We start from the raw sequence: 21,695 nt of genomic DNA on the forward strand, positions 1-21,695 counted from the left end.
AGAATAATTGTCCACCTTCCAAAACTAGATTTCCATAGGAAATTGTGTGATTTTATACTCTGTTACTGAAGACCCAAATTCAAGATCTGAAGATCATTTTGATGTCTCTTTCTTTTTTACCATCACCTACAAATAATCTACCCTACTGACTCTTCCTTTGAAATCTTTTCTCCAGGTATGCTGCCATCAGATTCTTCCACACCAGTTCCTGTACTGCACCATCACTGGAATGATCTTTCTGAAGTCCCACTATCATCTGGTGAGCTCTTCCACAAAAGCTTTCACTGAGTCTTCACTGTCTACAGGAAGATTCAGACTCCTTCACCTGGCACTTGCAGCCTCCACAATCTGACATGAGGCTCTAGGCTTATTTCTGCTCTCTTCCTGCAAGAACCTTCTGATCCAGTCACACTAATCTTACTGAACGCAGTGGATTCTCTTAGGCTTACTTACCTCTAGTCCTTGCCCTAAGCGACTTCCTGGAATGTCCTCGACTGCTTCCCCATCTGTCACAATCCTCCAGCCTCCATTTACTTCCTCTGTCATTCAATTCTGCCTTTGACTTTTGCCCCTACACTACTCACTGGGCTCCTATCACTTAATACTTCGTGTTGATAACTCTTTTTCCATGCCTACCTGTGTGACCTACTCAAGTAGGCCATGTATTCTTTGAAGACAAGGCTTTGTGTTTTTGTTGATTGGTTTTGGGGGGGTTGTTTTTCATCAACCTTAGCATCTAGAACTGGAGGCGGCAATGGCACCCTTCTCCAGTACTCTTGCCTGGAGACTCCCATGGAGGGAAGAGCCTGGTAGTTTCAGTCCATGGGGTCGCGAAGAGTCGGACACGACTGAGCGACTTCACTTTCACCTTTCACTTTCCTGCATTGGAGAAGGCAATGGCAGCCCACTCCAGTGTTCTTGCCTGGAGAACCCCGGGGACAGGGGCGCCTGGCGGGCTGCCGTCTATGGGGTCGCACAGAGTCGGACACGACTGAGCGACTTCAATTTCACTTTTCACTTTCATGCACTGGAGAAGGAAATGGCAGCCCACTCCAGTGTTCTTGTCTGGAGAATCCCGGGGACCGGGGAGCCTGGTGGGCTGCCGTCTATGGGGCCGCACAGAGTCGTACAGACTGAAGCGACTCAGCAGCAGCGCAGAGGTATGTCTTAATGTGCTGCGCTGGGCTGGGTCGCTCAGTCGTGTCTGACTCTTTGTGACCCAACGGACGGTAGCCCGCCAGGCTCCTCTGTCCATGGGGATTCTCCAGGCGAGAATACTAGAGTGGGTTGCTATGCCCTCCTTCAGGGGACCTTCCCAACCCAGGGATCAAACCCAGGTATCCCGCATTACAAGGGGGTTCTTTACCATTTGAGCCACCAGGGAAGCCCATGCCTTGATAGAGACATGTAAAAAAAGTTTTCATTGGTTGGTGTTGGGTGTCATCCTATAAGCATAGTTACGCCAATGTGATTCCTCTTCCTCAGTCCCAGAGCATCTGCTGATTACAAATACCCTAAAGTCTTTTTCCAAACTCTCTATATTTTTCACATACATATAAACAAACACTCACAAAATCAGCCACTACCATAATATTGCTATAACTGCAGTTCCTTGAGAGGGATTTCAAAGTCAGCAGCATCTTCTCTTGTTAATTTTTTACAGCCCATGGAAAGGTAGTTCTCTTACAGGAAATGTCCCTTCAAAAAATGTTTTTAAGATTTTATTTCTTTGGATTTGATCTCATAACATAATCTTGTTTCTGCCTATAAAACCTTCAGTTTTGGCAGATAAACTTGCTACACTTCACTTTATTATTTTATTGATTTTGTTTAAGCCTACTTTGTTACGTAAAAGATTTTTTTTAACTATTGTTTTTTTCAATTCAATCCTGCATTTCTCCTCTGAAGGTTAGTAAAACATTTGTATTTGTTAGCAAAAATACAAGTGGGTGAAGTGGTCCTTGAACCTAACTTTTAAACAAGAAATAAAGCCTTGTGCTACAGAAAATAGTATTTGTAACTCATATTGGACTACAAAACTACAAATGTGGATTTGTTCACTAAACACCCTCATTGTTTATATTCATCCAATCATCCTATTATATATCAAATCATTATAAAGTGAATATTATTGTAGAGAATAAACACCCTGCTATCAAGAGCTATTAGTCTAAAATGGACAGATGTAAAACATATCCCCAAATTAGTACAAATCAAAGTATCAGTGGTTATAGATGTGCACATTGCAAATATTATCTGCTGATGAATATGTTTAGACAGATCTACAGAAATAGGTCGATTTACACACCAACCACACATATACATGCAACCGAATAAGTGCTTGTGTCCTCTCAAAATTCACATGCTGAAATCCTAACCGCCATGCGATGGTATTGGAAGGGGAAGCCCTTGGAAGGTGATTAGGTCGTGAGGTGGAGCCCTCATGAATTGGATTGCTGCTGCTGCTGCTAAGTCACTTCAGTTGTGGCCGACTCTGTGCGACCCCATAGACAGCAGCCCACCAGGCTCCCCCGTCCCTGGGATTCCCTAGGCAAGAACACTGGAGTGGGTTGCCATTTCCCTTTCCAATGCATGAAAGTGAAAAGTGAAAGTGAAGTCGCTCAATCGTGTTCGACTCCCAGCGACCCCATGGACTGCAGCCTACCAGGCTCCTCCGTCCATGGGATTTGCCAGGCAAGAGTACTGGAGTGGGGTGCCATTGCCTTCTCCACATGAATTGGATTAATACCCTTTAAAAAGTGACTTCCCGCACTTCCAATGCAGTGGGCATGTGTAGCATCCCTGGTCGGGGAGCTAAGATCCCATGTGTTTTGCAACCAAAATAAAATAAAACATTACAAAGGGACTCTAGAAAGCTCTCTTGCCTCTTCTGCTATGTGAGGACACAAAAAACAGGTCCTCACCCAACACTAAGCACGAAGTCTGCTGGCACCTTGACCTTGGACATCCTAGCTTCCAGAACTGTAAGAAATAAATGTTTATTGCTTAAGCCACCTGTCTCTGGTTGTTTTGTAACAGCAGTCCACACATACTAAGACATACATTTCTATAATAAGACAGACATAGCAACATAAAACATCACTGACTATTGAAAAAAAAAATTTGGCTGAGCCACATAGCTTGCAGGATTTTACTTCCCTGACCAGGGATCAAACCCCTGGCAGTGAAAGCACCAAGCCTTAACTACTGGGCCACCAGAGAATTCCCATCTATCACTGACTTTTGATTTCGTAAGAAGAGAATGAACTGAGTACCTACAATATAGATCAGATACGGTGCTATCTAAGTGGTATCTCACATGGGAATATTTGCCCAGGTTTTATAGCACACTTCAATCTGTAATAATAAAATAACTGAGGCAAAAGTCCTCTGTGATGCCACCTGCTGACCCAGATGCTGCTCCTCCTCACTGGGCACTTACCTTTCCCACCACCTCACCTGACACCGCAGGACTCATCCTCTCATCAGGCCTCAGAATTTCTACACCCACCATCTCCACCAGATTCAGGCTCGCTTCTGCTCAGCCTGATTCTGATCCCTCTGCTGATGTTCAGATACCAACACTGATGCTGTGCGCTTGCTATGGCCCAAAACATAGGTGTGAGGCCTGGGCCACCCTCAGCTTGTGGTACCCTCACTCAGGTCCTTTACAACGACCCTGCATGCCAAGGTTCCCTGTCCTGGCTCCCCACACCCCAAACACCACTGCAAAACTGGAACAAGCAGAGCAACAAATGTTCCTTGTTTTTTGCCTTGCCATTTGATGAGCAGCGCTCACTGGAAGATACTTTCGAAACCTCTAGATAAGCAAGTTCTATGAGACATGAGTGCCAAGTTCAAGTTTTGACCTTTAGCAAGTTCACTGTTTGCTGCCAACCTATTCTGTCAAACACCAGAGGACACGCTCAACATTTCTCTTTCCTTGTCTGCTTGCTCACTGACAGGGCACCCTGAAGGTCTTTGGCTGCTCCTTTGGTTTTCCCGGAGGGCCTGGGACATGCTGTTCATTTGACTGATCAAAGCGCTGTGCTGGCCAAGCAGAGCGGTTAATCATATGTTACCCATCAGCTTACACCAAAACTTCTAGATTCATGCCTCCTTGAATTTAAAAATCAAAAACAGTTAACAACTTTAATACAGTCCCCTATATATGAACGTTCAAGTTGCAGACTTTCAAAGATGTCAATGTGAGTGCCAGCCCCTGTATGCCAGTTATTGCACTGTACTTTTATGCTTTTCAAATCTATAAGATTTTAAATGTTTTTTATTTTTTTCTGTTTGTTTTTTTATGTCCATGTTATTTGTATGAAAAGTATTATAAACCTATTATAATAGGAACCTATTACATATACAATGTATAACCAATTGTGTTAGTTGAGAACCTAGGCTAACCATGTTGGATTTAAGAACAAACTGGACTCACAAATGCATTCTTGGATGGAACTCATTCATACATAGGAAACTTACTGTACTTTCTTCACTGAGAACAACTATTATGTTGAACAATATGAAAATGTTATTTCTATCCAGAAGAGCAACTTTTAGAATGGTTCAACCTAAGAATAATTTCTCTTTAAAGTATATGATATCTTAATGAGCCCTTGTCATAGGATCAAAATCATTTCTGAACAAAAAAGAATTTTAGAGTGCTGGAGTTCCACAGACTAGCCTTGCTTTGGCCAATGGTTATTTCATGATTATAGGATATTTTGAGCATTTTTATACTCATTAATACTAAACTTTTTTGATCTGTATGAAACTATGATATAATATTTCTACTTCAGAAGGATAAACTATTTTGGTAAATAAATGACTAATGAAATGCAACTAAAAAGAAATGTACTCTTTACAGATCACAAACTCATAAAGTTGTTAAACATGGGGAAAAGATATCTGGTTACAGAGTTCTTGTGTTCCATATGGTAATCAGTTAACATTTAATACCGATGTGAAAGAAATAAAATGAGTATTACTTTAGAATTTGCTCTAGCAAAATAGAAGCCTTGACACTGGGAAAAGAGAAAGAAAAATCAAGAAGGCAGGAGAAGAAATCGACTGGAAATCAGCTCACATCCCTTATTAACCAGCAGCATATGTGGGCTGCTGCCCATCACCAATGAGTCAACAAATACCAATAAGGGGTTGGGTCCCTGGTGGCTTTGAAACCAGAGAGCTTGGATTTAAGCCCAGACCTAATTCTTGCACAGCAGCCTTAGGAAAATTATTGAAGCTGTCAAAACTTCAACTTTGTAATCTATAAAATAATAATAGCATTATCCAGCCTCAAGGGATCTACCACAATGAAATGAGATAGTAGATGTAAAGTTCTTGGCTCAGGATTTAAAATTTAGGAAGTCCTCTAGATAGGTTATACTACCTATTATTGTCTTGTCCCAAGTATGTGCTAGGCAATCAAGATACAGAGATGAAAGAAGAATCTCTCCCTGGGAGTACTTAGGAGTGCTGCTGAGATTAGAAATATGACTGCAAATTTATTTATTTTTTAATTAAGTTTCACTGTGTTCATATAAAATAAAAGCTAATTAAGTTTCACTGTGTTCATATGCCAAATGATTCTAATAAGGTAGCATAAGAGAATCACATTGAGAAAGCACCTCGGATAAGTAGAATCGAATCATTTGCTTGGTACTAACGAATATCACTTCCTCCTTTGACAAGTTTAATATTATCCACAGTGTTCTCCCATGGAGAGAAAATGTTGAGCTTAGGTAAATTACAGGATTTGTGAAGAGTGACACCTCTCTGGTTATTATACACAGGAGGCATTGGAATATAATCACTGTCACCAGATTTCCCTTCTCAATAATAGAAACTTCCCAGGGATGCCAAGTGCATCTGATAAATGCATTGCCATTGAGCTAGAGCCCTTGAACCCGGGACTGTGTCCCCTATGCATTTACTTTAAGATCAGAGTGTCAGACGACCAAACTTCTGTTAGGGATGTAATCAATGTATTTTCAAAGGTTTATTTGGAAAAGCCAACCAAATAGTACAATGCACTTTTTCCAGAACAGCAACAGTTTAGAAAAAAGGAAACAACTTAATAAGGGGTTGTCCATGTCATGGCTCTGACTTCCATCCTCCTCCTCCCCTTCCCTCTTCTCCCTTCACTACATCTACTCTGGCCTCCCCACTGTTCCCCAGACACACTGGGCCCACTTCTGCCTCAGAGATTTTTAATTTGCTATACCCTCGGCCTGGAGTGTTCTTCCCCTGGGATGTGCCCAAAGTTTGCTCCCCACTTCCTTGAGGTCTTTATTTAAACCTCACCTTCCTTCCCTGAACCAACATTTATAATCTTTTGGTTAAGAAATTCTCTTCGTATCGCCCTTCCTGGCTTTACATTTTTTCCTCCACAGTGATACCACCTGACATACTATATTTTTTACTTGTCCACCTCTCTTGGTCACCTGTGAGCCCCAGGAGGACACTGATTGGGTTGTGTTACCTTTTGTTTGCTATTATCTCACCATGGCCTAGAACAGCATCTGGCCATAGTAGGCACTTCATAAATATTTGTTAAAAGAAAAGATAAAAGCCAGACAACATCAACAGGAGAACACATACACAGGAACACAGCTCTAAATATGAGCTTTGTGAACTCCAAGCTACTGGGCAGTAGGAAAACAGTGCACTGGGCCAGTTGGGTCCAAACGGAGCGAGGACAGGAGCCTCAGGCTCCAGTCTTCCATTTTGTCCCCAGGACACATCATTTCTCTATGCCTGTGACCGTCATTTACGTATCGTCTTTCAGCTCAAACGTACACATCTATGCTTTGCTCAATAATGCTGAGAAGGGAGTCTACAGCTATGCTTCCCAGGCCCCTTCACCCTCAGGCTTCCTGTTGGGTCCTGCCATTAGGGGAACGCAGAGAAAGACTGGAGTGAGTAGGAGAGCAGGGGGACTTCCTCTGTCTTGCTGATTCTGTCAGCATGTGCCCCAAAAGGAGTGCCCGTGCTGGCTCACGCTTCTCTTCTTGTACCTGAATCTGCTGCATCCTGTCTCTCAGGGGTGCCAGAAGCACTCACATGCCTCACACACCTTGGCGCTCAGAATCCAGACCTTTTGTGTCCCTCTTCTCCTTTTTTCCCAAGTCCTAGAGGTACCTTGTTCCTACAGCTCCTGTCTCTCGCTTACCTCAGAAATTTTGTTGTTGTTGTTGCTCTTTAATTTGTATAACCAATTCTTATATCAAATTTTCCTGCTGAAACATCTAGTGTGATTTCTATATTTGTCACATCTCTGTGAAGATTTACACATCTTACCTGTAAAATGAGAAAGTCTCTTTTGGCTATAAGATGACAATATCTAGACCTGAGGTTGGCAAACTTTTTCTTATAGGTGGTGGTTTAGTCTCTAAGTCATGTCTGACTCTTGCAACCACATGGACTGAAGCCTGCCAGGCTCCTCTGTCCATGGGATTTCCCAGGCAAGAATACTGGAGTAGGTTGCCATTTCTTTCTCCAAGGGATTTCCTGACCGGGGGATCGAACCCAGATCTCCTGTGAAGCAGGCAAATTCTTTACTGACTGAGCTACCAAGGAAGCTCCTTTCTTATAGGGCCAGATGGTAAATATTTTAGGCTTTGCAACCTCTCAGGTTGGCCATTGCAGCCTGAAAACAGCCACAGATCACAGGTAAATGAATGGATGTGGCTGTATTCCAAATAAAACTTAACTTAGAAAAATAGGCAGTCAACCCTGGCTATGGCTTGATGACCCTATCTGGACATTCCTCGGAATGGTCAGCAACCATTCTGAAGAAAAAAATATGCTCCCAAGATCAGTTAGAAATACAGAAACTGATATGGAAATTCTAATTGTCTTGAAACAAAGCAAGTATCAACATAAGACTTCAATATATATGGCAGAGAAGTGAAATTGGCAGAATATTCATGTCTCAAACTTCAGCTCAAGATGGAGGTATCTATGGCCACTGGTGAAGACATGCAAGGCCAAAGGGACTGCCTGAACTAAATCCAGTTCACCCTGCCTCCACCCCAGTGAAGAGCCAGGAGGCTCTGCACACACAGGAAGCCAGCACTAAACAGGACCTCAGGATGGCTTTATTCCTTTCTGAAATGCAAATTGTCCTATTTTTTAAAAAATTCTGATTATAGTCACTCCCCCACCCTTTGCTAGGACTCTTCTGAGAATAAAAGAAACTGGATAATAGTAACCAAAATTAATATTGACAAGACTTTTATTCCTCACTATGTTGACTGACTTTAATCAGTGTAATCCAAGGTGATGAGAAACAGTTGAAAGTTAGAAACATCTTAACTGTATAAATAAATGATCCAGAGGCCTGTGAAACAAGCTACTATTTTAGCAAAGGGCTGGTTTCTCTTGAAAAATACCCAGTAGTTGTAGTGAGACATCAAAGCTAAAAATGACTAGTTTGGAGAGAAAACTGATCAGAGAACATCTCGTTTAGGGAAGCTGAAAACTCTAATATTTTGTCACTGAAGAACTTTCCAGAAGGATTTATAGCCATAATCAGCAAGACTACTCTCTGTGACACCTGTTTGTCTTCCAAGAGATGAAGAAAATGATCACTAGAAAACAAAACTACCACAGACATTGCCCTTTCTGGCATTCACCCAGCAAAACTTTCAAGAGTGTGAGACAAGTATTATTATAGTACATGACTCTAGGACTGTTAAAATGTTTTTAATGTTAAAAATATAGAGAGAGGGAAAAGTGAAAGTGTTAGTCACTCAGTTGTGTCCAACTCTTCGAAACCGCATGGACTGTAGCCTGCCAGACTTCTCTGTCCATGGAATTCTCCAGGTGAGAATACTGGAGTGGGTAGCAATTCCCTTCTCCAGGGGATCTTCCCAAGCCAGGGATCAAACCCAGGTCCCCTACATTGCAGGCAGATTTGTTACCATCTCAGCCACCAGCGATATAAAGAATAATCATTACAAATGCTCGTAGAGACCTTCCAGTGTGCTATTCTAGCATCACACACTTATTAACTTATTTTCATCCCCATTTTACAGGAAAGGAAACTGAGGTATGGACAGAAACCAGACCCAAGTCCCATGACTAGTAAGCCCTAGGCAATAGAGTTCTGAAGCCTGTGGTCATAACCACCATTCTAAACAACCTAAGTGTTCAGCAGAGTGAGGTACATGGTAAATGCTTGTTGGCAGTTTCTGTGAGTTAGCATAGATGCATTAGACTTTATGGAAGTGTCTAGATGAAATGCTTGCAAATAATCTAAACAGGCAGCTTGGTAGTATCACTTGAAACTGGGACAGTAGGTAGGTTACAATAGAATACAATTTTTTCTAGTGCTCTGAAGTTAAAGGGGCACTGATTCTTTCTATAAACCCAAAAATTTTCTCTCTGGAGTGTTTTTTTTTTTGCTTTATATATATTTTTTCCCACTTATTTTTATTAGTTGGAGGCTAATTACTTTACAATCAATATTGTAGTGGTTTTTGCCAGGATGGCAACTCTGTGACTTCTGGAAAGAAAGTTGTAGCACCTCCTTCTCTTCCAACTCGTAACTCTCATCTTTTCCCTACACTCATGAAAAGTAGTCATGCAAGCTTTACAACTGGTTTCTTTTCTTCCTACCTTTTCCCCATGTTTCCTAGATCTTAAATATAACAAATCTTGAATAACTCAGGCCCTGCAGTACACATGTTCAAAAGAGTATGAAGTTTTCCAGGGAAAAGATTCAATGATTCCTCCTTTAGAGCAAAACCCACCATAGGGGCTTGCTTCTTCCTGGGCTTTCCACTTCTGGCTGTCCATCCTGCCATTCTTTAACCCTTTCCTTGGCACTTGGAGTCAGAAACGGGCCTGCCTCGGGCTCAGATCCTGGTTCCTCTTGATTTCTCAGAGGCTCTGAGGTTTTTCGTCTCTTCTCCCACATCATCTTCACTTCCTTGTCACTGCTTACTTCTGTCCTGGCTTCCCAGGTGGTGCTAGTGGTAAAGAATCCATCTGCCAACACAGGAGGCGTGGGTTCGATCCCTGGGTCAGGAAGATCCTCTGGAGGAGGAAATGGCAACCCACTCCAGTATTCTTGCCTGGAGAATCCTGTGTACAGAGGAGCCTGGTGGGCTACAGTCTATGGGGTCACAGAGACTTGGACATGACTGAGCAGCAGCTCTCTGTTGGCATGCACAGGGTGCACCCATATCAAATACTGACCTTGCTGCCTCCTGTAGCCATCTCCTTATTTCTTCTCTTGAACTTAGCAAATTTCTGAAATAAACAATCCACATCTGTGGTCTTTAGTTTTTCATGATCCCTCCTCATGCTCTGGATTTACCCTTTGCTCCATCCATCACACTTTGCTACTCAGTTATCTTCTTCGGTATTTATTTTCTATACCAAGTTGTTTGCCAGTTAATCAAGTAATTTTCTATGGTTAATTAAATATTTAATCTGAACAGTCGCATCTTAAATAGACTGTAAGTAAGCTGAAAGGAAGAATTAATTTTATCAAAAAGCTGCTAGCACTGTACTGTATGAATAGGTGAGCATGATCTAGTGGTGGATGACTTGACCCCATATTTAGGATTATAAGAATTTTAATAAGAATTAAAGCAACATTTAAAAATGTTCATCAAAAATGTGTTTTTACATGAGCTATGAGATAATTTCTTTAATTCACCAAATATTTATTAAGCTGTACTGGGCTGAGTGGGCTTTACAGGTAGCGCTAGTGGTAGAGAACCCACCTCCCAGTGCAGGAGACATAAGAGATGTGGGTTCAATCCCTGGGTAGGGAAGATCACCTTGAAGTGGGCATGGCAACAGAAGAGGCTGGTAGGCTATGGTTCACAGGGATGCACAGAGTCAGATGTGACTGAATAGACTTACCACCACCACCACTGCTGGGTTGAGTAGACCCCCCCCAAAAAAACTTTATGTTCACTGAAAACCTCAGAAAGTTGACTTTATCTGGAAATAGGAGTTTAGCAGATGTAATTAGTTAAGTTAAATGATGTCATACTGCCTACCACATAGCACAGGGAACTATGCTCAAGGTTACCTGGCAGCCTGGATGGGAGAGGAGTTTGGGGGAGAATGGATATACATACATGGATGGCTGAGTCACTTTGCTGTGCACCTAAAACTATCAACATTGTTAATCAGCTGTAGAAAGTGAAGTCGCTCAGTCGTGTTCAACTCTTTGCAATCCCATGGACTGTAGCCCACCAGGCTCCTCCCTCCATGGGATTCTCCAGGCAAGAATACTGGAGTGGGTTGCCATTTCCTTCTCCAGGGGATCTTCCCGACTCAGGGATCGAACCCGGGTCTCCTGCATTGCAGGCAGACATTTTAACCTCTGAGCCACCAGTATAAAATAAAAACATAAAAAATGAAGTCTTGCTGGACTAGTCAAACTAGCTGGTGTCCTTATAAGAAGGCCATGTAACAGAGACAGGCTTTTGCTGACTTGAAAAATGAAGAGGATCATGCAGAAAGAGAGGGAAGAAGACCATGTGACAATGAAAGGAAAGATTAGAGTCACAGAGCTACAAGTCAAGGAGCATCAAGGAAGGCTGGTAACCACCAACAACTGGAAGAGGCAAGGAAGGTCTCCTTCCCTAGAACCTTCAGAGAGAGTACAGCCCTGATGAAACCTTGATTTTGGATCTCTGGGTTTCATAACTGTGAAAAGAATAATTTTTTTGTTGTTGCTGTAAGCCCCTCAATGTATGGTAACTTGTTACAGCAGCACTGGGAAAGTATCCACTGTGTCCTCAATGTTCTGAGCACTAGAGATTGGAGTGAACAAAACGTGAAAAATTCCTGCCCTCATGAAGCTTACATTTTAATGGGAGTATGGAGATACAGGAGCAAATAATAGGCAAATAATTCCTTTTGTTGTTTTTCCCAGGTGGCTCAATGGTAAAAAGTCCACCTGCCAATGTAGCAGACTTGGGTTCCCGGGCCAGGAGGATCCCCTGGAGAAGGAAATGGCAACCTACTCCAGTATTCCTGCCTGGAAATGCCATGGACAGAGGAACCTGGTGGGCCACAGTCCGAGGGTTTGCAAAAGAGTCAGATATGACTGAGTGACTAAAACAACAATAAAAATACCCTTTATGAACTGGATAAGATATAACACTTTATCTGTGCTTTTTATGAGAAAATTGGGAGTAATTTCCCTCAGATATTTCTGATCCACTGCATTTTCTGATTTGTATCTTAAATGTTACAAACTCAATTCTTCCATATTCTTAATCATTTTGGATGTGGAGAGAAAGCAAGTGCTAGGCTCAAAATTCCTTCAGGACCAAAAAAGGCAGCATCAAAACACCCTGTTTTATAATAAATTCATTTGGTTAGGAAAAAAAGAGAGAACAGAAGGAGAGAGTTCTATGATCAGATTCTTGAGAGATCCGAGCTAGCTTGATCAGTAGCTTGACATCTATTTCCTTTTGTTAGCAAATTAAAATTTTCCAATGTAATGAAAAATGAGCAATCACAGACTATCTGATATGCCCACATAGACGTCCCCTTTCTTTCTTTTCAGTTCAACTTAGGTAATTCCCTTTCCTCTTCAAAGGGCTAAGGGGCTTCTTCCTGGTCCTAAAAGATGAGTCAATTTAGGTAATTCCAGTTCAACTTAGGTAGTTCCCTTTTCCCTAAGGGCTAAGGAAGAAGCTTCTTCCTGGTCCTAAAAGATGAGTCTTGATTTATCTAGTCCAAGCATGTCAATCCATTTCCCTTGCCAGAGATCTGTGTAGAATAGACAAGTGACATAAATCTGGCCAAGGAGACATTCGGGAAAGTCTGCCTTGGGCTGAGGGACTTCTGGAAATAGTTTTCCTCCTTAATACAGAGACTGTGAATGAGGAACAGCTATCTCTCTGCCTTGTGAAATGGTTGTGTGAGCAAATGATGTGTTGCCGCAGCTGGACCTGAGAGGACAAGCTTGAGAACAAAAGCCAACAGTATGAGAAGAGCAGAGCTGAAAGAGATCTCAGGCTCTTGAAGAGGTTGGGAGGACCACTGAAGCTCTAGAACGGTCCTCCTTCTGCACCTCCAGTTACAGAAGGCACTAGCAATAACACAATGTGTGTCTTCAGTCACGCAGTCATGTCTGACTCTTTGTGACCCCATGGACTCTAGCTCACCAGGTTCCTCTGTCCATTGGGATTCTCCAGCCAAGAGTATTGGAGGAGGTTGCTATGCCTTCCTGCAGGGGATCTTCCCATCCCAGGGATTGAGCCTGCATCTCTTTTGTCTCTTGCATTGGCAGACAGATTCTTTACTGCCTGCACCACCTGGGAAGTAATAATGCAATAGTAAGACTCTATAGTTTAAATAACTTTGGGCCAGATATTCTGTTACTTACAGCCAAAAGTATTCTATCTGGTACAACTTTCATATAGAAACGGGATGGGGGGAGGGGCTTTACGTTTTTGAGAGCTAAACACACAAGTGAACTGCAATGCTGGGAGCCAGTCTACTGTCAAAGCCCCAAGGTTGGAAGGATTATATCCAGGCTCAATAATTATTAACCCTTTATGCTTGGTTGGTTTCCATATGAACTCTCCTGGGCAGCATTTATCATGTTCTCTGTAGAGCTTCCACAGCACTTTGATCATTTACTAGAAGGCCACTTACAGCTTTTTATCATAGTTAATGTTTATGCTTCTTTTAATATTGTGAATTATTTGAGGGCAAGGGTCGTGTCTATTATTTTTATATCTCCAGTGATCAACAAAGTGTCTGACGTAGAATATACTCAATAAATATTTTCTGGATTAAAGAATGACCTTCTGTTGACAGGCTGGGTGCATAATGTAGAAGGCCCTCAGAGCCCTGCCTTGGAAAGCGGAAATGTATCCAAGTAGGATGAGAGAGTTAGAGGAACCACTGCAGATTAGCTCTTGTGGCAAGCTTAGAACCATGAGGGCAAAAGAAAGTTCTCCATTTGGCCTGGAACAGCCAGTCAGTTGTCCAGGGAGGCATCCTTATGTCTGCTCCTTCCATTGATACCACCTTGTCCAAGTAAGCATCATCTCTCACCTGGATAAATCACTCCCCACCCTGCACCATGCTCTAGACCAGAGTCAAAGACATTTTAGAAATACAAACAAGATCATGCCACATTCACGCTTGAAACAGAGAAACTCCTTCCTGTGTCCCTCTGTCTTCTTGTGCTTATTAATGCAGACAGTTAGCTAAAGCAAATGATTTATCATTAAGTTTGAAAAGATTTCCTAGGAAGTTGTGACTTTGAAGTACAGTACATAACTGCAAGTATAGCACTTAGCAAAAATAAAACAGCCAACTCAGAAGTGCTGATCTTGTAGTTTCAGTTTGCTTTCAGACTGAGTGACACACCCTCTTTGGGAGGTCACAAGGGACCTCTGAAGACTAAAGGTAAAAATATTTACAAGATAATTGATTTACAATAATGAAAGCCATAGAGCAATGACTAGTCATTAAGTTACAAAAGCTGCCAGCAAAGTAATTCTTTAAAACAGTTATTCATGGAAATCAGTGGCTTCCCAGGTGGCTCAGCGGTAAAGAATTCGCCTGCCAAAGCAGGAGACACAGGAGACCAGGATTTGATCCCTGGCTCAGAAAGATCTTCTGGAGGAGGAAATGGCAACCCACTCTAGTGTTCTTGCCTGGGAAATCCCATGGACAGAGAAGACTTGCAGGCCACAGTCCATTGGGTCGCAAAGAGTGGGACACGATTGAAGTGACTGAGCATACAGGGAAATCAGCAGACTCAGGGAAGGCTAGAAGTTACAGGATCTGAATTCCCAAGTACTAGCACTTCCTCACAAAGCACTAAACTTCTATGCCTCAGTTTTATTCAGTGTACCAAGTCAGGAAATTAATACCTTCTCTGACCTGGATTGTGTTGTGAAGATCAAATGAAATGACACAGCATGCATTAGAAGCACGTGTAATCCAGTGTAAGTACTAAACCTGGACCAACTATCGCCACTGAAAACACCTATAAGACCAGTCAGAAGAGAGGTGATAAAGAATTGCCTGGTGATAAAGAATCTGCTGCGCAGTTCAGGAGATGCCTGTTCAATCCCTGGTCCAGGAACTAAGACTCCCACATGCTGCAGGGCAACTAAGCCTGCTTGCCTCAACTAGAGAAGACAGCGCACCATCATGAAGAGACCAAGGGCCACAAGGGAGACCCAGTACAGTCAGCACAGTCAAAAAAAAAAAAAGGAAAAAAGAGTGGCATGTCAGCTCTGGACTGGAAGTCATTGCATCTCTACAGCTTTGTGTAGGAATAGAGGCGGCAGCAGCAAGCACTTTCCCCCAGAACACTTAGCATTTAGGGATTAGCAGTCATGAAATTAAGTACAGTCATATAGAGAGGAAGCTGTCAAATTTATGTTAATATGGCCACATTAATTTTATACTTGATCACAAAGTACCAGCTCTAGAAGCACGGTGTCTGAGCATGAATCCCAACTCTGCGGAACTTTGAGTGAGTTCCTTAATTTCTTTGGTAGCCAGCCTCCAAGATGGCCCCAATATTCACGGCCTGTGCAATGCCCTCTCACTTTGAGTCAGGGTTGGTGTGTATGACCAACAGAACACAGCAGAAGTGGTGGCGCATCACCTCTGAGGCTAGGTCAAAAAGACTCTGAGGTTTCCTACTTGGTTGTTCTCTTAGATCCTTCATTCCAAGGGGAGACAGTTGTTTGGAAAGGCCCATCCTTTGGCAGGGAACTGAGGCCTCTGGGTAGCAGCCACATAAGAGAGCTTGGATGCGGATTACCTAGCCCCAGTTAAGCCTCAGATGATGTGTTGATTGTAACCGCATGAGAGTCTTTGAGCCAGAATCACCCAGCTAAGCCTCTGACAAATTCCTGACCCATAGAGACTGTGAGATGACAAATATTTGTTTTAAGTTTAGAGACAATTCATTATGCAGTAATAAATAACTAAAGCACCCTCTCAAGATTTCTCTAAATCTTCTGTAAGCCTGGAGAGAATAACCTCTGTCAAGGGCTGTTGTAAGGATCAAATGAGAAGGGTATCGAACACCCTTGCCCGGTACCTGGCACAGAGTGAATCTGTGTTGGTTATTACATCTTCGCACCTTCTCTTCCACAAGGAAGGTGGTCCTGCATGTACGTACTGTCGCATTTCCTAGGTTCAGCAGTTTAAGTCTTAAAATTTCAAGTACACTGATCTAGCTCTCTCTTGATGTCACTTTTCTCTGACCATCGGTTAGGCAAATAGCCTTCCCTTTTTCTGACCCCTTTTAAGATGAGAGGCAAGATGTCTAAGATAGAGAAATTTAAGGCACATGCTATAGCTAGGGAACCAAAAGCCAAAATAGCTGGCCTGAAAAAGGCCAACCCACTGACCTCAGGAACACTCGACAAAGCTTGATAACTGAGTGAGCTTGGAGTCAGCTAGAGCTTTTACAGGGCTCTTTGTTTAGAATTTGTCCTCTGAAATACACAAAGCTTTCATTCAGGCTTGCTTCTGTGTTTTTAAATCTGGAATAGATCCTGGACTTCCTCAGGCAAACTTCATAGATGTTATCTTTTTTTTCTCTGATTATTCCTGTCTCCTCCTTCACATTTGGGTTTTCTTTTATTACTGGTGGATGGCAAAGCAGTCAAATTTCCTATGCACTGAAAGAAGATACTGAGGAAATTCACTGCTACAGCAGTGGAAAGAATACAAGAAAAACCGATATGTCTCTATCCCAAAACAAAAACCAGTAAGAAAACTATCCGGCAAATAACAAAACTCAATAATAAACAATTTGACAACTATTTAAAAAACTCAGCCTATAATAAATATATCATAAAGAGGGAATTAAGAGGATCGCAAATACTGAGTGAGAAGGTTTTATTGCCTCTAAGCCATGAAGATTTCAATTCCACTACGAGTAAATTATTTTTATACATTTTATTGCTGATTCTCTGAAAAACAATGTCTAAATATGCAATATCCTTTTCTGTTAGGATATTTGAGGAATTTAACACAAAATTCAATCTGTTATTATATATACAGAAAGAGGTAAACTTTTAATATTACCTGGTGAAATGAATAACTCCTGACCTCAAGGAGCTTTTATTCTAAAAAAAAAATTGTGAACAGTATTAAGCTTACACCTTTTTCTTTCTCTGTCTCAGTCTCTCTCTCTCTTCTCCAAGTGTGTTCAGAGTTCTGCCTAAGTCAGCTCTTCATATGGAAACACTTAACCTTTTAAACCAACCTCTCTGGGGGATGAACTTGAGTTTGCTCATTTCTTCTTCCTTTTTCTCTTGGCTTTTTAATTCTTTGCTTTCCACATAATCCAAAACTTAATTTTGTTGTTCTATCAAAATCTTTCTTCCTTTCCTCTTTCCTTCTTTCTTTTTTTCCCCCACTTTCTTTCCTTTTCATTTATATTTCCTCTCTCCCACCTCACTTCTCTTCCTTTCTGGTTTTGACTTTAAAACCTTGATGGACAATGTTGAGGGATGCTTCTTGAGTGATGTGTCTGGATCCTTTGTAAAAAGGTTATCCGTTATTATGGTTCAGAAATGGTATTGCGGGCTTAGCAAAAAAGCTGAGTTTTTATCTTTTGCTCCTTATGATAAGGGAGGAGTTGAAACAAGATAATTTCCCTTTTCTTCTCAAATATACATACATGCCAATTAAGAAATACAGGAGAAAAAGAATTTGATTGTCTAAGTGTAAATAAAGCACACAATGGAACCACATCTCCACCCAGTAGTTTAAGAGTTCTCAGCCACCCTATGTCCTTACTCCCTATGTTTCCAATTATCAAAGTCTAATCATACACATTTCTGAGTATCCCTATAGCCTCCGAATTCTACTCTGCATCATCAGTCTCCTGGTCACTTCCCTTTCTTCCCCTCCAGCCTTGTTCCATGTCAGTCCACCTTCCCACTGTCCTGCCCCACATTGCAGGCACACTAGAATTTTCCATCATCCACAGGTTAAAGTCCTGCCACTCACTCTTCTCTCTTGCTGAGTCCTTGTACGATCCAAGATAGAGGAGGTGATATTGTGTCTCTAAGATGACTCACAAGTCATTCTAAATTTTCTTGAAAACTTACCTCCAGGAATTGATATTAACTCTTCAGACCTCCTCACACAAGAAACCTCTTGTGAGACCTCTTTCCCAGAAGTGATCTTCCTAACACTCTGAGAAGTTTGCTCAAGCCTCTCTAAATTTCTTCACTGCATCATAATAAAAGTTAGGTGGAGACATGTGAACCTCTCTGGAAGTCCCCTTCAAGAGAATGTCTTTGAAATTTTTGTTCAAATTTCATTTGGAGAAGAGATTAGGTATGGTTTAAGGGAAATGGCGAGACAGTCTCTCCCCAGTCTGTATACTCCTTCCAGCAAAACAAAATCCCTGTAGTTAACTTAAACAAATCCCACGGAAGTCAGCTGCATGACTCAGGCCCCTAACTCATTTCACTGCCATCTCAAGTGACTTATTATCAAAGTTTGCTGTTCCTTTCAACTTTCTTGAAAGGAAGTTCTGATAATTACAGTTTCATCCATTCTGCCAAGGAGGCCCGAGTGCCTCACAATATGTTAGAGATGAACAGACTATCCAGGTTACTTTGATTTGTTTGCATATCTGTTTCCCACTAGCTTGTAAACTTCCTGAAGTTGGAGGTCTTTATATTTATAAAATTTAATCTTTGGATTTGCAGCGACTTGCACAGTTCCTGGAACATAATGTAGGTCATGTGAATATTTACCGATTGTATGGGTGACCCATCCTTTCCCCACAGGAAGACTTTGTGTGTGTGTGGTTGTTTAAATATACAAAGTACCACTTTATGAAAGCAGTTATATTTTAACAGCTTGTAACAAAGAGTTGAGAAAGTGGACAGATGTCCACCATTTAGCAGCCTAAAATGGTGGTAATCATGGCTTTTTTAAGTTACTGAAAGTCATTATCAATAGGTCAATAGACTCAGTTATTTAACCTTTGGCACCTTTGCCCTGGCCCTGAAATTGTTGGCCAAACATGGTTTTTGATGGTTCTACAAACTAATTCTGAACTGTCACCTTGAAATCTAGATAAGACCTCCCAGTATATAAGCACTGTCTACAGATTTCCTGGTTAACTAGACCATCAGAGAAGGCACTTCAGTTAGCTGACTAGAATGTGAATACTTAAAGGAAATAACTATTTAAAAGGAAGTAGGGCCAGAGCAGACCCAAACTAGTTATTCTCATTTGTTTGCATCCAATACTGTGCATTTCATTATATGGATGTTTTATATTAAAAACTAGGACTAAACTAAAACAGTGAAGCAGGCGAAAAGAAGTCAAGGTGGGTTTAAATGAAGGACTCCACCAAACATAACTGATCCCACCTCCTCTGAATATCACCATGGACATGGCAATATTTTCCATCAGCTTTAGGGAAAACCACCTGGGTTCCCTATGGACTTTCTTTTCTCAAAACTGTATTTGGGTTTTTTTTTCTTATTTTCTTCCCTCCCCTCATGACATCCTTACAGCTCGTTGGGATCTTTAAACACTGTCTCTTTTTCTTTGAAGATCACAATCATGAAAGTTCTTTTTAAGAAAAAAAAACTGAGATTCAAAAGGTACTAAATTTAAATTTGATAAAAAGAGATCTCAAAATTTCCCCTTATTTTCAGGAAGTATGTATTTGCCATATGCAAAACGTGGCAGGTGCAGGGCTCTCGCAGCCTAAACACTGGAGACCAACGAAGCGAATCTAGCGGCTACACTAGAAGCAGCAATCATGCCAACGAAGCCTGAGCTCCACGACCGGGCACACTGGTCCCACCCGGTCCCCAGCAAAATTCCTAGGTCTCCTTGGAATGTTAAAATAGAACCTGATCCCGGTCTCCAACTGTCTTATCTTTTTCAAATATTTTAAACTTACTGTCTTTGGTCAGCAGAACCACGGGCACGGTGATGACGGTGACGAGCGCAGCGATCGCCAGCAATCCCAGGAGCACCTTCCAGGGTGTCTGCAAGCCGGGCAGGTCAGGTCCAGTTAGAGCCAGCCATCTGGCCCCAGCCTGGGTAAGAGGGTCGGGGCCCGGGCTGCACGGGAGGCAGCGGAGTTTGCCGTCGCGCGCGCACTGGGAGGGGGCGCAGGGGGCTGGGAGGGTTTGGAGCTCGCGAGTCGGAGGTTGCCAGAGCGCTTTCCCTTGAACTTCTGGCCTCCGGGCAATTTAATGTTTGCGTCTAAACGCACCTCAGAAGCCAAGTAAGAGTTCTGGCTTATGTTTTGCCTGTGGCTCTCCAGGTCCTCCAAGGCTCGGTCCCTGGGTTCTTAGCCCCGCGGGTCCGAGAGCGAGCCAGGAGCCTTGGGGCGTCCCTTCACCTGTCAGAGGGTGGCTCTGGAGCTTCCGCCTAATGAGAGCCCCTGGTTTCGATCAACGAGCTTTGGGGTGGGGGTGGGGAGTAATCTGGGGAGACTTGAGTGAAGAGGCATCTGCAACTCACCCCTGGGGCTCTTTGCGGGGCGAGGGGCCCTTTAATCACTCACCTTCATGGTCTGCGTCGCTTCGAAACTGAAGTTTCGGAGCCGGAGCGCAGGCAGAAGTCTGGCGAGCCGCCCGGACGCGCGTGCAGCTCCGGAGCTCCGGGCGCGTAGTCACAAGGCGCTTCCAAGTTTCAGCCCCGAGTTAAACATTAGTGAGCGCCGGGTTGGCTGGGTATAAAGGGCTGCAGGCAGGCTGCGGGAGAAGGCGCGCTGGCCCTGGAGATCTGGCGTCCGGGCCTGGGGGCGCCCGAGAGGCACCACCCTATGGGCGCGCGGGGCTCTGGGCTGCCGCCGGACGCGCAGGGTGCGAGGTCCCGGGAACGCGCCGGAGGGGTGTGACAGCCCGAGCTGCGGCGAGCCGGCGCCCGGCATCCGACGTGGAGCCCGGAGGCTGCAGGTCGGCGGGAGAACATGGCCCGCCCTCACTGAAACTCCCGCAACCTCGAGTGGGCAAGCGAGGGCACTTAGCCCAGAGAGGCTATGGGGCTCTGCAGACTCAGAGAGCTCATTGCTGGCAGCTGGAACTAAAACCCAAATCTCTGTCCTTTGCCAGTGAATGGTATGCTGGGGATTTCTAGGGTATTTAAAGCTCCTGGAAGGCAGAGAAAGAAAAAGTGATTGTTCGCTTGTGGATGGCACTTAGAGGCTTAAGTGTCTGGATTGATTCTCCGCAGGGGATTTCTGGTTTGTCTTTCAGGCTTACCTTCTCATCAAGATGTCAGAAATAACAACACTAACACTTATATGTGCAACTTACTTTTCCCCAGGAGCTGCTCTAAACATTTTTGTGTTTATTTTACAGGGAGGAAGCAGAAGGTTAAGTTAGCTGGCCAAGTCAAGGCAGCTAGGAAGTCGTGGAGCCTGAATTCAGAATCCATGTTCTTAACTGCCGCTCCACACGGCCTTTTATCTTTCAGTCTTCCAAAGAGCATTCGGAAAAAAAGTAAAAGTGCAGGTGTGGCTTCTTCCTCCAGGTCCTCAGGATGCCCAGTAGGTTCCTTCACTCATTCCCCTTTTCCTTTATTCATTCATCCCCACATCCTCCCATTTACTTCACCCATCCCACAAATACTTGTGTGGATACAAAGCATCAGACTCTCATCTAGAGTCCGGAAATAGAGAAGTGAGACAAGGTAGATAAGATTTGTGCACTTGGCACTTTCAGTCTGAA

General features: G+C 43.0%; 1 protein-coding gene across 1 annotated transcript in view; it reads right to left on the reverse strand.

Moving 5' to 3' along the window:
• DPP4 (dipeptidyl peptidase 4) overlaps positions 1-20,778 on the reverse strand; it is an 82,067-nt gene extending 61,289 nt beyond the window's left edge. The window contains exons 1-2 of the mRNA XM_065931645.1: positions 20,528-20,778; positions 19,916-20,003 (exon numbers count right to left, since the gene is read on the reverse strand). Coding sequence (XP_065787717.1) covers positions 19,916-20,003; positions 20,528-20,533 — 94 coding nt within the window. The 5' untranslated portion in view covers positions 20,534-20,778. The remainder of the gene's footprint in view (positions 1-19,915; positions 20,004-20,527) is intronic.
• Between the last annotated feature and the right edge of the window lie 917 nt (positions 20,779-21,695).

This window comes from Muntiacus reevesi, chromosome 3 (assembly GCF_963930625.1).
Source record: "Muntiacus reevesi chromosome 3, mMunRee1.1, whole genome shotgun sequence".
Taxonomy (NCBI): domain Eukaryota; kingdom Metazoa; phylum Chordata; class Mammalia; order Artiodactyla; family Cervidae; genus Muntiacus; species Muntiacus reevesi.